At 44.1% G+C, this 15,884-nt stretch overlaps 1 protein-coding gene across 3 annotated transcripts in view; it reads right to left on the bottom strand.

Moving 5' to 3' along the window:
* Positions 1-527: 527 nt before the first annotated feature.
* The window catches only part of camk2g2 (calcium/calmodulin-dependent protein kinase (CaM kinase) II gamma 2), a 492,136-nt gene continuing 476,779 nt past the window's right edge, over positions 528-15,884 (bottom strand). For all 3 annotated transcript variants that reach the window (XM_063070378.1, XM_063070379.1, XM_063070380.1), the window contains 3 exons: positions 5,964-6,058; positions 4,136-4,381; positions 528-2,822 (listed from right to left, as the gene is read on the bottom strand). In XM_063070378.1, the coding sequence (XP_062926448.1) occupies positions 4,149-4,381; positions 5,964-6,058 (328 nt within the window). In that variant the 3' untranslated portion in view covers positions 528-2,822; positions 4,136-4,148. The remainder of the gene's footprint in view (positions 2,823-4,135; positions 4,382-5,963; positions 6,059-15,884) is intronic.

Raw genomic sequence — 15,884 nt, forward strand, 5'->3', positions numbered from 1 at the left:
TCAATTCCAACACCATCTGTAGGAATTTGTACATTCTTCCCAGGAATCATGTGCGTTTTCTCTGGGTGCTCTGGTTTCCTCCCACAGTCCAAAGAGATATGTATTAGGGGGTTAATTGGACATTGTAATTTCTCCTGTGATTAAACAAGTGTTAAATAGATGGGTTAATCGGATCATTGGGCCGGAAGGGTCTGGTCTGCGCTGTATTTCTAAATAAAAATAAATAAATATTTTCTCAGGGATCTGTCTGTTTAATATACATGGTCTACTGATTGAACCAATTTCCCTCGGGGTCAATAAAGTATGACTATGACTATGAATGTTTGTGCTTGCACTCCTGTCCATTGTTGGTGATGTTAAAACTCTTGGAGCAAGGAGTTTAATTGCTGAATTAAATACTGAGTGTTCTGCAAGAACTCCACACTAGTGTGACCAGCCCACTTCAGGGATTACAGGCTGCTGCTCAGTTGGTGGGACAGACAGGCACTGGGGTGAGACAGAAAACAGACTCACATAGGTACACAGAGTGTGTGTTTATTTTTTTTCTTTAAAAGTGCTAGACACACAGAAACAGGTTACATTGAAAAAAGGTAACTGAAAGCATCGAGTCTCAAAATGGGTGAAACTTGGTGAGACTGCTCTTTTTGACTGGCATGACACAATGGGCTGAATGGCCTTCTGCATCATTGACGTGTATGATGGGAGGGCCGGTGGTGGGGTAGGGTGGCTTGGAATGGAGGAGTTTTGGGCATGTTTGCTTTTGAGTTCTGACCCAGAACCAATGAAAAGTCTAAACTTTACCTTTGTCTGTGTAAAGGACTTCAACCAGACTCACATCTGAATAAAGACTGTTCCTCCTTCACGATTTCCTCTAAACGTTGACGAAGATATGCTGTGTGAGGATAACCCCGTACAGTTCTGAGCAAGGGAACTGACCAACGGGCAGTTTGAAGCAGAGCAAAGTATGGACACAATGGAATGAACAGCCACCTTCTGTGCTATCAATTCTCCATGAGAATAGTTTGGGTATGACGTGAAGACTGGCTGGGGGTGGGGGAGGCCTGGTTGGCTAAGAATGGAGAAGTTTTGGGCGTGTTTGCCTTTTGAGTTCTGATTAAACAAGAACTAACCCAGATACAGACTGGGAGATGGTTTAGGTCAAGAGAAGTTTAACATCCAGTTTCACATATTTTGTGACTCATTAAATGAAATAACTGAAAACACTGAATATCGCATTTTGAGAATGCTCTTTAACGACAAATTCACACAGGCTTAAGGGTAGCCAATCCACAAAATGCTGCAGTTAAAACAAGATGCAATAGTTTGTATTCATTTTATTAAATACTTTTTTTAAGATCAAGTCCTATAGTAACAAAGCTATGAAGATCTACCAACATTCATAACAAACAAACACTGGGTATTTTTCTTGTAATATATATCATGCAAAATTCTGCATCGATTGCCTCAATTAAAACTATAAGATATTAGCCCCATAAGATACAGTAACAATGCAATTAATTAATTTATTTTTAAACAGGAATTTATCATATCAAGCTTAGGCTTAAATTATGTGGTACATACTGTCCAAGACTGTGCAAGATTGTTAAAGATGCAGAACTAGGTACATCATTATTTTTTTGTCAAGTAAACACGTACAGTGAAAATATTGACCGACAACAACACATGCACAACCTCTGTAAAACTGCATATATGTTTTAAACGTCGTGACCATTTTATCCAAGGGTGACGAGTTTTCCTCTCAGCAGCACAGCGATGTTGAGAAAGGCCAACACCGCGCGTCTCATGTTTGATCTTGTACTCTCATTAAAATAAGGTTATCTGGCTATATACACCTACACCATACCTCAAAGACACAAGGCAGAGTATAACCACCAGACAGTTTAAAAAAGCTGTGATCAGTAACTAGATTACAACATACTGCAAACCTGTGGATGCAATTTTTTTGTGTAAAACCAAAGATAATATTACTGCACTTAGGCACGACAAAAAACTTCAATATTATACATTCATATTAACCTTGCTGCAGAAAAACACTGGAAGAAATGTGAACAGATGAGAAAGGAATACTTTATTACGTGTGGTCCATTTCAATAAATGAGATCACAGCTTCACTTTGCAATAGATCGGCAGGAGAGAGAGAAGATTAAAAATGCGATCACCTAGAAGTATTTTTTTTGTGTGTCTCAGACAGTTTTGCAGAGCAGCGAGGTCATAGCCTTGGCCTTTTGAGCTTCAACATATGTTGCTCATCAACCTCCAAGTAGGTTAGTGGGTCAGCAGTTTATGCCTCACCTCTCACTGACAGAAGGAGTAGAGGCACCCTCCTTTACACACTCTTCAACTGAGCTTACTGTAACAACATTACTCTCAGACTGACAATTAACCATCCACAGTTAATGTCATCTCGATTAAATCTTGACAAGAATGGCATACTTGTTTTTTTAAAATCTGAGCACTACTGCAACCTGTTAATTTTTTAATGATTTTTTTAGTTTCTAGTTTAAGTTTAAAGGACGGATCTCCATACTTTGGCAAGTAATGGGTTCAGACTCTATTTCGGTTGAACCTCTGCTATCAGACTAGAGTTATCAGGAACATATACAGCAGCCATTTTTATCTGTACATCTCCCATACAGCAGAAACAAACACGATGGGTCCATGGAAACAACAAATAGTCAGCCACCACAGCATCATACACATGCAGACTGGCGCATGGCGCTGTTGGTCTTCAAGAATTCACCATGACAGTGATTGGCTTCAATCCACTGTTTAGACGAGAAGTCCGCTCCAGCATCTCCAAGCTGAAATAAAAGGACAAGGGTTTTCACTCTGCATTCAGAATTCAGATAAAGATTTATTTATCACGTGTACGTCAAAACATACAGTGAAATACATTGACTGCGTTAACAGCCATGGATGTGCTGGGGGCAGCTGGCCATACATTCCAGTGCGAACATAACATGCCCACCGTGCTCATCAGAACAACATCAGGAACAAAACAAAACAAGCCCTTTCCCCACCCACCCACACACACAGACAGAGCTCCAGCCCCAGGATAGGCTGCCTCCAGACCTCCAGTCCTTGGCTCTGAAATCTCAAATTCACGGACTTGGGCTTTCAACATCCAGTCCTTGGCCCTGGGCTTGCAGACATCTGGCCTTTGACCTCCGGTCAAACTGACCCAGGGGCTTCAACACTGGGGCCTCTGCCTTCGGACTCAGCGATTCCAACCACCGCCCACACCATCCCCCTTCACCAGTTCCATCATCCATCATCCTGTGATACACTGCGTGACCAAAATCCAGGATTTGCCATTCCAGCTCCTATCCCTCTACTAACAGAAAGTTGCTCTAGGACTCTCAGAATCTTGGACAGAATCAAAGTAAGACTTTCACAGTAAATGCCCATGGCCTTGGGTAATGGAGAACAGAGGGAGCTTTGAATTCAGGTACATGGTCCCTGAAAATGGAGGTACAGGCAGACAGGGAGGTAAAGGTGGTATCTGCTATGTTTACCATCATCAGTCAGGGCATTGCGTATAGAGGTCGGGAGGTCAGGGTGCAGTTGTACAAGAGGCTGGTGAGGCCACACTTGGAGTATTGTGTTCAGTTTTAATGACACTGCGACAGGAAAGCTGTGATTAAACTGGAACGAGTGCAGAAAATATTTACAAGGATGCTGCCCAGGCGTGAGGCACTGAGTTATAGGGAGAGGTCAGACAGGCAAGAACTTTCTGCAGGAATGTTTTGGAAAGAGTAGGAAAGCCTCCTGTTCCAAAATAAATAACCCAAACCAAGACAGTCTCTCCTTTCATTTCTAATTCTTTTGGCATGCCCAAGTCTCTTCTCTCGGTTTTATTTAGAGATACTGCACGGTAGCAGGCCCTTCTGGTCCAGTGAGCCTTCGCTGCCTGGTTTCACCCCAGTAACCAGTTTACCTGCCAGCCTGTCTTCGGAATGTGGCAGGAAACCGGAGCACCCGGCGGTCACGGATTCATCACAGACAGCGGCGGGAATAGAACCTGGGTCGCTGGAGCTAACTGCAACACTATCGTGCTGCCCCTGTTGCGTCCCTGCTGCTGAGGATGAGGGGGGTGAAGCTGTGGCCCTCCTACCTGCACAGGGTGTTCACTGGAGTGGAGCTGCGAGGGCTCCTGAGCAATGGAAGTGTATGTTCTGCCACCTGCCCTCGCGACGGTGCCAGACCCTGGTCTCCTCCGACTGTGTGGTCCTTGGCCTGCCCTGGCCGTCGATGTACTGCGTTAGGCGGATGTAGGCAATGCACGCTGCGTCCTCTCCGATTAGATGAACGTGGGGGTTGAGAATTGTAGTGTGGATCGGCTTACTGTTCTTCGACAACACTGAGGGAGCGGAAAAGTGTGGAAATTGAAAACCTGAACACGAGATTCTGCAGATGCTGGAAATCTTGAGCAACACACACAAAATGCTGGGGGATCTCAAGAGGCCAGTCGACTGTTTATTCCCCTCTGTAGATGCTGCCTGACCTGCTGAGTTCCTCCAGCATTCTGGCAACTCGAAGACCTGGAAAAGTTTTCATATATCTATTCAGACACAAAGCAGACAAGTACTAGAATTCAGAGCAGTATAGCACAGGAACAGGCCCTTCAGGCTACAAATACATGCCAAATTAATTAAACTAGTATTTAAATACATAACTGAACGAATCCCTTCTGTCAACACAATGCCCATATCCCTCCATTCTTTGCACATTCACGTGTCTATCTCGGAGCCTCCTGAACACTCCTGTTATATCTTCCTCCACCAATTCCTGTGTAAAAAAACTTGCACATTGCCTTTGAATTGACCCCCTTGCACGTCCTCAGGTATTAGACATTTCAACCCTGGGAAAGTGAAACAGTCTGTGCTTCCCATAATCGTATAGACTAGTGAGCACATCTACACTAAGTGTTGTTGCAGGAAAGCAGCATCCATCATCAGGACCCCCACCATTGAGGTCGTGCTCTCTACTCACTGGAGCCAGCAGGAAGAAGGTACAGGAGCCTCAGGACTCACACCACCACGTTATTACCCCTCAACCATTTCGCTATTGAACCAAGGGGATAACCTGCCCCACTCAAATTCACTCGCCCCATCACTGAACTGTTCCCACAACCTACAGACTCACCTTCAGGGACTCTTCATCTCAGGTTCTCCATATTTATTGCTTATTTACTTATTACTATTTTGTTTGTCTGTTTTTCTTTTTGTATTTGCTCAGTTTGTTGTCTTTTGCATGTTGTTTTTGGTCCGTCCTGTGTGTGGTTTTTCACGATCTTGTTGTGTTTCCTTGTATTTACTGTGAAAGTTTGCAAGAGAGTGAACCTCAGGGCAGTGTATGGTGATGTATATGTACTTGGACAATAAACTTACTTTGAACTTTGCACTTTGAAACCCCGATCAGATCTGCTCTCAGCCTCTGCTGAACACTGTAGTGTTGTAACTAAAAATTAGAGGGAACATTGGACATGGACCAGGTACAGCAAAGAGTATTAGTTTCATTTGACAACATGATACTGAGGGCTGAAAAGCCCTGTTCCTCTGTTTGTTCCCTGTTCTGCTCTGTATAACTTCAATCCATGGACTAACCTCAAATCTTTTTGTTAAGAATAAACCTTTTTGACATTTCTCTATTTGCCCACAAGTTGATTATTTGATGCAGTGAGATGGACAGCGCTGGACTCTGGACCTATTACACCATAAGATGTAGGAGTCTAATAGGCCATTTGGCCCATTGCTCTTCTACTTCCACCATGGCTGATTTATTTTCCCTCCCAACCTCATTTTCCTGCCTTCTCCCTGTAACCTTTGACCCACCCACCAATGATCAAGTAAATACTAATTCAAGAAATCAATGGACTTCTTCAGGTCTGGAAGAAAGTCACCGTTATATATTTGCATTTCAAAAGGAAATTGCGTACTTACAATTCTCAAAATAAAACTTGTGGAAATCCATCCCTTCCACGAGATTTCCAAGTGCTTCAGGTTCAAAGGAGGTAAGACCCGGATCACAGATTTTCCTGAAAGGAACATAACATTGTTTTATACTCAAGATTCCCAAAAAATATTACATGATGTTGCATTTCAGGCAGACTTTAAGAAACAGGAGAAATTTGTATTTTACAGGATAAAGCATCTGCACCTGGGGTGCCAGCTGGCAGTGCTGCCGCCTCACAGGTGGAAAGACGCAGGTTCAGTGCTGTCTGTGTGGAGTCTGCCTGCTCCGTGACAGTTTCCCCCAGCTGCTTAGGTTTCCTCCCACACCCCAAGGGAGAGGGTAAGGAGGTGATAGGTGAAGTCCGGCGAGGGGTTGGGTGGGTGAGTGGGTGGAGGAGAAGGAGTACAAGATGGCAGGTGATAGGTGAGGCCAGGTGATGGGTAGGGTAAGTGGGTAGGGGAAGGGGGATTTGAAGTGATTTTATAATTTTCCCTACATTCCCATCAACCATCCCCCAGATTGTACCTCTCCCACCCAAACGTGGGGAAGTTTACAGGATACAGGAAAGAGGTACAAGAGCCTGGGGTCCCACACTATGAGGTTCACAATCAGAATCCCATTTAATATCGTCAAATGTATTATTCTGCAACAGTGCAATACGTAATAACAAACACACTAATTACAGAAAGCTATATACATTGAATTAAATGAGTAGTGCAAAAAGGAGAGCAAAATTAAAACAGTGAGGTAGTGTACACAGGTTCATTGTCCATTCGGAAATCTGACAGCCCATCAACCATCAGGCTCCTGGACCAGTGTGGAGAATTTCATTCACCTCAACTCTGAGCTGATTCCACGGAATATAGGCTTACTTTCAAGTCTCTACAACTCATGTTCTCAGTGTTATTCGTTTATTTATTTGTACATATGTACATACTTGTACATAGCCGACAGATCTCAAACCCTCGGTGAGATAGGGAGTTGTCTATCCCAGTATTTGAAGACAGACTCCGGCTGATTGAGCGGACGAGACCAATGGAAGGTCCAACGGTCAAGAAGGCGGTCTCTGCAAGCGTCGTGGAACGTGTAGAGCAGGACAAGACACAGAAGCCGTCCTGGTCATCCACTGCGCCTAGTCCCATCTCCAGCCGTCTCGACTCTGCCTTGCCACTGGACCCAGATGGGAATTGGGAAGAGAGAGTGAGGCTGACGCTGTGCAACTCTCCCTCACTTAAACCCAAATCACGCGCTAGTCTCGACACCATCAATAATGGTGTCGAGGTCCTCATCGACGTACCATGGACGAACAACAACAACAACAACATATGTATCTAAGACTTTTGCACAGTACTGTATTCGTCAATGTGGAGCAGAGAGCAAGTGTTTGTAAACCTGGCAGGAGGAAAGGACGTTGGGAATGGCGAGGGTGGAGTGTCACGGGAGGGGTGTGAGACAGGTGGCAGAGGAGGAATGCTGGGGCATGGGGTGGTGCAGGTGCAGACACACCCAGCCCTGAGACACCAGGCAAGATCATTTGATTCCAAACAATGGGTTTATTGATCATTACAGAATGTCTCTCTGGTGCTTTCTGCTCTCTCCTCTCCCTTCCCCTTTTCCCAACTATGATTCCCCTCTCCCTGGCCCCTTCCCACTCTCAGTCCACAATAGAAACTCCATGTTCGAATCAGGTTTATCATCACTCACATGTCATTTTCTCTGTGGCAGCAGTACAGTGCAATGCATACAATGATCCTTGGGCACACCAGCTACACATACAGTGCAATACATACAATGATTACAATACAGTGCAAGAGTTTGGGCACACGAGCTATATATACGTGCCTCAGAATTTTGTACAGTACTGTATTTCTTTGTTCTACTGTGAATGCCTGCAAGAAAATGAATCTTGAGGAAGTATTTTGTGACATATAGATACCGTAATAATAAATTTACTTTGGATTTTTGAGTTAAATCACCAACCTGCATGACATTGGGATGTGAGAGGGAAGCAGAGTACCCGGAGAGCAGGGACCCACACTGTCACAGGGTGAGCGTACAAACTCCACAAAGACAGCACCCATGGTCGGGATTGAACTTGAACCTCTCCTATGCTGTGAGGCAGCGCCTCTCCCAGCTGCGCCACAAGAGAATGGCCCATCAAGTCTGCTCCATCATTCCATCATGGCTGATTTAATGTCCCCCTCTCAACCCCATTCTCCTAGCTTCTCCCTGTAACCTCTGACACCCTGACTAAGCAAGAACCGCTCAACCTCTGATTTAAATATACCCAATGGCTTGACCTCCGCAGCATTCTGTGGCAAAGAATTCCACAGATTCACCACCGTTGGCTAAACAAATTCCTCCTCATCTCTGTTCCTCCACGCCCTTCTATTCTGAGACTGTACCCTCTGGTCCTAAACTCCTTCACTATATGAAGCATCCTGCCCACTCTATCCAGACCTTTCAATATTTGATTGGTTTCAATGAGCTCCCCCCTCCCCCCCCCCCATTCTTGCAAACTCCATGAGTACAGGGCCTAGAGCCACCAAATGCTCCTTATATGTTAACCCTTCGTTAACCCCGCGATCATTCTCTTTCTTTCTTTATTAATCTTTTTATTGATTTAAAGAAAAAGCATAAATACAATCAAGAGGAGAATTAGTTCAAATATATATATATATATCAGTAACAATATAAAGCAAGACTAAGATAGATCGTTCTCATGAACCTCCTCTGGATCCTTTCTAATGCCAACACATCCTTTCACAGATAACTGCTCACAATACTCCAACAATAATAAAAAGATCAGAGTCTCCTGTTGGCATTTTCCAAAGATCATGGTTTAAATTATGTTTAGATCATCTCAACTGGTATATAGGAGAATAATCAGACCACTTGGCCCATTGCATCTGCTTCGCCTTTCCATCATGGCTGATCCTATTTCCCTCTCAGCCTCAATCTCCTGCCTTCACCCCGAATCCCTTCATGCCTCGACTAATCAAGAGTCAATCAACCTCTGCCTTAAATATCAATAAAGACTTGGCCTCCACAGATTCACCATTCTCTGGCTAAAGAAATTCCTCATCTCTGTACTAAAAGGACACCCCTCTATTCGGAGGCTGTGTCCTCTAGTCTTAGACTCTCCCACCATAGGAAACATCCTCTCCACGTCCACTCGATTAAGGCCTTTCACCATTTGATAGGTTTCAATAACGATGCCCATCATTCCGAATTCCAGTGAATACAGGCCCAGAATCATCAAACTCTCTTCATATGAAAAACCATTCGACCCTGGAATTATTTTGTGACCCCCCCGCCTTGAAACCCTCTCCAGTTTCAGCACTTCCTTCGTAAGACAAGTGGCCAAAACTTACTATCAATGCTCCAAGTGAGGCCTCACCAGTGCTTTATAAAGTCTCAACATTACCATGTGGAGGAAATTCATGCAGCCGTGGGGAGAAAGTACAACACCTTACAGCAGGAGGTTAGAATGTGAAATGCACAAATTGTCCCTGAATAGTGCAAAAATGTATTGATGATGCAAGTCCTTCCAAGATGCAAATGACTGCTGGCTTAAAGAAAAAGTCTGCAGAATGTGCCACAGACAAGGTCACATAGAGTGTGCATGCAGACAAAAAGCACAACCGAGTGAAAAGTCTCAAACACTAAGCTAAGCAAATGCATAAAGTTACTGAATGGAAAACAGAATCAGACAACACAGAGTGTGACAAATGTGAACTGTCATGCCTACAACTGCATAGTATAACTGAAACAGATCACAAACTCATCTGGGTTACAACAGATGTGTCCAGTATAAAGGTGAAAATGGAGCTGGATACAGGGTCAGCTTTGTCCATAATTCCAGAGGCTGACTACAACAGACTGTTTTCTAAGATAACATTAGAGAAGACCTCAGTGATGTTAAAGACATACACAGGCAAAAAAGTGTCTCCCAAAGGCATACTGAACGTAAGTGTGACATGGAGGCCAAACACAACAATTAGAGCTTTTGTATTGAAAAGTGGAGGGCCAGCACTTTTCAGATATGAATGGTTGAGAAAAATCTAACTGGACTGGCATTCAATCAAAGCTCTCAGTGTGGTATCAACACCACGGCAGCCCAGATGGTAGCACTAACCAGAGACTTGATGCTAATGAGGAAGTGTTTGAGAAGGGGATTGGTAAACTCAAAGACGTGAAGGCCAGAATTGAACTGGATGAAACAGCAACACCAAGTTTCCATAAAGAATGTCCAGTGCCTTGCGCACTACATCCTAAAGAGAATGCTGAACTTCAGAACTTGGAGGCATCTGGAATTCTCTCCAAGGTTGAGTGGAGTGACTGGCCCGTCCATTGTCCCAGTGATCAAGAACCGGAAGGCTGGAGTCATTTGCGTATGTGGGGATTTCAACGTGAGCATCAGTCCAGTGCTGTGTACTGTGCAGTATCCCCTGCCACGAATAGAAGACATTTTTGCATCTTTGGCAGGCTGGGAGAGGTTTTCAAAGATTGACTTGTCACAAGCCTATCTGCAAATGGAGATCGAGGAGTTAAGCAGGAAGTTCATCACAATCAACACTCACAAAGGACTGTTCCAGTATAATCGTCTCATCTTTGGCATCCCATCAGCTCCAGCAGTTTGGCAAAGAGCAATGGGCCAAGTGTTCCAAGATATCCCAGGAACACAATGTTATCTTGATGACATCATTGTGTGACTGGCAACAATGATAAAGGGCACCTCCAGAACCTTGGTAAGGTGCTAAGCAGGCTGAGTGAGTATGGTCTGCACACAGGGACAGAAAAGTGAGTTTTTCCAAGAATGAAATCCCATATTGTGGACATGTCATTGACAAGCATGGCTTACATAATTCACCAGAAGATTGAAGCAGGGCTGCAGGCACCTAAACAAGAAAATGTGTCACAACTCAAGTTATACTTGGGCCTTGTAAACTAGTACCACTGGTTTCTCCCAAACATTGCTACAGTGCTGTAATCATTGAATGCACTGTTACAAACAGGAGGAAAGTGGGAATGGTTAGAAAGATGTGAAAGACGATCTAAGGAAACAAAGAGACTAGTTAACATCAGATGAACTGCTCACCCATTATGACCAGTCCCTGCCCATCAGACTGGCGTGTGATGCATCCCCTTATGGCATTGGAGCTGTTTTGTCACACACTATGAAAGGTGGATCTGAACACAGGATTGCATTTGTTTCAAGATCACTGATGAGCACAGGATGCAACTATGCACATATTGACCGAGGAGCCTTTAGTTTGTATGGGGAATAAAGAAGTTCCACCACTACCTCAACAGACAAAAGTTTACACTAGAGACAGACCACCAGCCTCTTGTGTCCATTTTCAGTCCCAGGAAGGGAATTACAATGAAGACTGCTATAATGTTGGGTACTATTCCAAGACCACTCATGACATAGAGTTCAAGGTTAACAAACAACAGAGCAATGCTGATGGCTTGTCACGGCTTCCACTATTGGCAACTGAAGAAAAAGAAGTCTTCATACTGTGACCCAGGAGAAGTGCTCAACACTGCATTGGTGGACCAGTTCCTGGTAACAGATTCTGAAATACAAGGGGAAACAAGGAACAACCTGATATTGTCAAAAGTCTATGAAATCACCATGCAAGGATGGCCAGCTCTTGGTAACCCTATGTTTCCAGAGTTCTCAGTAAGACAAGACCAACTGTTGGTGTGTCAAAGAATGTTCATGTGTGGATCTTATGTTGTGGGTCCCTCTAAACTATGCACCAGAGTGCTAGAGAATCTGCATGAAGGACACCTGGGTACAGTCAAGATGAACCCGCTCGCTTGGAGCTACGTGTGGTGGCCGGTAATAGATAAACAGATTGAAGACTTGGCCAAAAGCTGTTCAGGATGCTAAAAAGTTGAAGATGCACCCCCACAGGCACCATTACACTCGTGGGATTGGCCGTTGTCACCACGGCAAAAAGTGCATATTGAGTTTGCTGGGCCATTCATGGACTCCATGTTTCTGATTGCTGTGGCTGCTCACTTAAAGTGGGCGGAGGTCATACCAATGAAGTCAAACACCTCAGCAAAGACTGTCTCCGCGATGAGGTCTATCTTCACCAGAACAATTGTAAGTGACAACAGACCACAATACATGTCAGAAGAATTCAGACTGTTCATGAAGAAAAATGGCATCAGACATTTCAAGTCAGCTCCTCACCACCCAGCAACGAATGGGTTAGCTGAAAGGTTTATCCAAACCTTTAAGAAGTTCATTAAAGCGATGGACAAAGAAGACATTTCTCTGCAGCACAAGGTGGGGAAATTCCTTTTTGTATATCGGAACTCTGTTCACGCAAGGACAAATGAAACACCTGCAATGCTTTTCATGAACAGAGATCTGAAATCTCGCATAGACTCCTGAAACCAGATCTATGGAGGGAACTGTAGAATAAACGGTTCAACAGTTCAGCCAGTTGCCAAGTGAAGCAGCAAAGGAGCTTCGAGATTGGACAGGAAGTCCTTGCGTGTGATTACCAAGAAGACAAGTGGACGACCAGCAGAATGGCAACAAGAACTGTACCACTGATGTACACAGTGGATGTTGGAGATCAGACATGGAGACATCATATGGACCAGATACTGGATGCTCAGCTGAAGGACACAGCTGAGTCGTTTGCATCCAACAAGACGGACACATTACAGTCACCGGACTTACCCCTCGGTGATGATCGTGTCACTGACCACAACGTGACATGGGAAACCGAGAACATTGCCTTAGACAAGACACCTACCAAACTTGATGCCACATCACAGGTCCAGAGACACTATCCTGAAAGAAACAGAGCGCCAACCAGAAGACTGAACCTTTAGAACTGTGAAGTTAGTTATGGATTGTAATTGTGAAAGCGTGTTTATTTGAAATATGGGTTTATGAAATTGAATGTTTTGTACATTACAGTTTTAAGTTGCATTAATCTAAAGGGAGAGGAAGTGTAATGTATGGATCTATTTCTTTTAGAGCAATACCCCTTAGTACTATGTATTGATTGATCTGTTGTCTGTGCATGCACATTTTCTCTCTCTCTCTCTCGCTGTAATGTGAATATACCAGTTAACGCCATCTGCCACGTGTGTGGTTTTATTTAATTGATATGTAGTTGTGCACAGCCACAAGTGTCATTTTTCCTTTTGAGTACTTCTTCCTATTTGGGATGTATATATCCTGTGCCTTCCGAATTGCTTCCAGAAATTCCAGCCATTGCTGCTCTGCCATCATCCCTGCCAGTGTTCTTTTCCAATTGATTCTAGCCAACTCTTCTCTCACGCCTCTGTAATTCACTTTACTCCATTGTAATACTGATACATCTGACTTGAGCTTCTCCTTCTCAAACTTCAGGATGAGTCTGATCATATTATGATCACACTCCCCTAAGGGTTCTTTTACGTTAAGCTCTCCTATCAACTGGTTCATTGCACAGCACTAGTACAGAACCACTGATCCTCTATTGGGCTCGACCATGAGCTGCTCGAAAAAGCCATCTCGTAGGCACACTAGAAATTCCCCCTCCTGTTATCTAGCACCAACCTGATTTTCCCAATCTACCTGCATATTGAAGTCCCCCATGACTATTGTAACATTACCCTTTCAGCATGCATTTTCTGTCTCCCATTGTAATTTTTAGGCCACATCCTTACTACTGTTTGGGTCTGTATACAACTCCCAACAGGGTCTTCTTACCGTGTAGTTCCTTCGCTCTATCCACAATGATTCAACACCTTCTGACCCTATGTCAATTCTTTCTAAGGATTTGATTTAATTTTGTACCAACAGAGCAATGTCACCTCTTCTGCCTTCCTGCCTGTCCTTCTGATACAATGTGTATCCTTGCACATTAAGCTCCCAGCTATAATCTTTCAGCCATGATTTCGTGATGCCTACAACATTGTACTTACCAATCTGTAACTGTGCTACAAGTTCATCTACCTTACTCCCTATACTGTGTGCATTCAGTTACACCACCTTCAGGCCTGTATTCACCCTTTTCAATTTTGTCACACCATACTCAACATTTTGATTCCTAACTTTGTCTGAGATCTTACCAACATCTGTATCCATAACCTCTCCACTAACTGTTTTGGCACTCAGGTTCCCATCCCCCTGTAACTTGAGTTTAAACCCCACTGTGCAGCATTAACAAACCTTCCTGATAGGATATTGGTTCCCCTCCAGCTCAGGTACAAACCGTCCCTTCTGTACAGGTCCCATCTTCCCTGGAAGAGAGCCCAAAGATCCAAAAATCTTATGCTCTCTCTCCTACACCAACTCCTCAGCCAAGTATTAAACTATATGATCTTCCTAGCTCTGGCCTCACTAGCACGTGGCATGGGTAGCAGTCCTGAGATCACAACCTTGGAGGTCTTGCCCTTTAACTTAGCACCTAACTCCCTATGCAGAACCTTGTCACTTGTCCTACGCATATCATTGGTACCTACGTGGACCACAACTTCTGGCTGCTCACCCTCCCACTTAAGTATGCAGAGGACTTGATCAGTGATATCCCAGACCCTGGCACCTGGGAGGCAACATACCATCCGGGAATCTCGTTCTTGCCCACAGAACCTCCTGTTGAAGGGTAGATTAGAAAACACATTCTCAGAGAGTTTAGAATGAGAGATTCTCCGTTGTATGATAAAATATAATCCGTATGTCATCTTTAAAAGAGAACAAGCAGCTGCCCAAAGCACAGGTTTTTACAAAAGAGCTTAGAGTCAGACATTAAGATACATGTCATGGGCTGATTTTGTTAGCTGGAGGGTGTGTCCCAACCCAACAATATACAGCCTGTGACGTTCCCATTAAACAAACCTCAAGGCATCTCCCATGAGCATGAACAGTCAAGTTTAAGTTCAAGTTTATTGTCATCTGACTGTACATAGATACAACTGTAGGGCTCGCAGTAATACTAGATGGACTGTTAACTGTTGATCGCTTATTACCAAAACGGCTTCTCTGAAGTGTTATATTAAAATGGCTTCTCGTAAAGTTAACTGCTGAGCAAGGGGTTCTCTGTAACTGCAATGTTTGGATTATACAGTGTGATACTGGAAATTGTATTCATTTGTTAGCCAATGGAAGTCGTGTTCTGTTATCTTGTATGTGTGTGCTGAGTTGAGGAGCGCGGGCTTTTTCGGGAGGCAAGCGGTGAGGACGGACGTGTGAGGAACGGACAGCGGTTCCCGGGTGGCAGACACCGGACCTCGGGGGTTCAGAGGGTGGCCGGAGTCTCGGGAGGACGTTGTGGATGAAATCAGAGGCGTGAGCTCCAACGTATTAAAATATTATGTGCACAAGACTGATAAGTTACTTATGTGGCGCCTTTTCTTGTAGTTGTTTCTACTAACCCGTCACCAAAAATTTGCCATAAAGTATAATTCTTTACTCGCACTTTGTATATTGTTTCATATTTGTGTCGCGGCTGATCATTGGGCGACTCACACTTTATTCGCACCAAAGCAATTGCACTGTTTGGCGGGGTCGATGGCTATTCACCCTAGGCAACGGGGGGGGGGGTCAGTGGGGCAAAGACCATTACACAACCAAATGAAACAATGTTCCTCTGGAACATGGTGCACCCATTAAACACAGCATGTAAAACAAAATATTATCATAAGTTAATAAAATATACAGTACTGTAATTCAAAATACATGCAGTGCACAGCACGGGTAAACAGTAAATAGCTCTCTGTCCTAGTGATGGGCCCTCGGTAGTGGCAGAGTATTCATTAGTCTCATAGCCTGAGGGAAGAAGCTGTTACCCAGTCTGGCAGTCCTAGTCCTGTACCTCCTTCCTGATGGCAGGGGTCAAAGAGATGGTGGGATGGGTGGTCAGCATTCTTAACAGTGCTTCTGGCCC

Source organism: Mobula hypostoma, chromosome 18, assembly GCF_963921235.1.
Source record: "Mobula hypostoma chromosome 18, sMobHyp1.1, whole genome shotgun sequence".
Lineage (NCBI taxonomy): Eukaryota > Metazoa > Chordata > Chondrichthyes > Myliobatiformes > Myliobatidae > Mobula > Mobula hypostoma.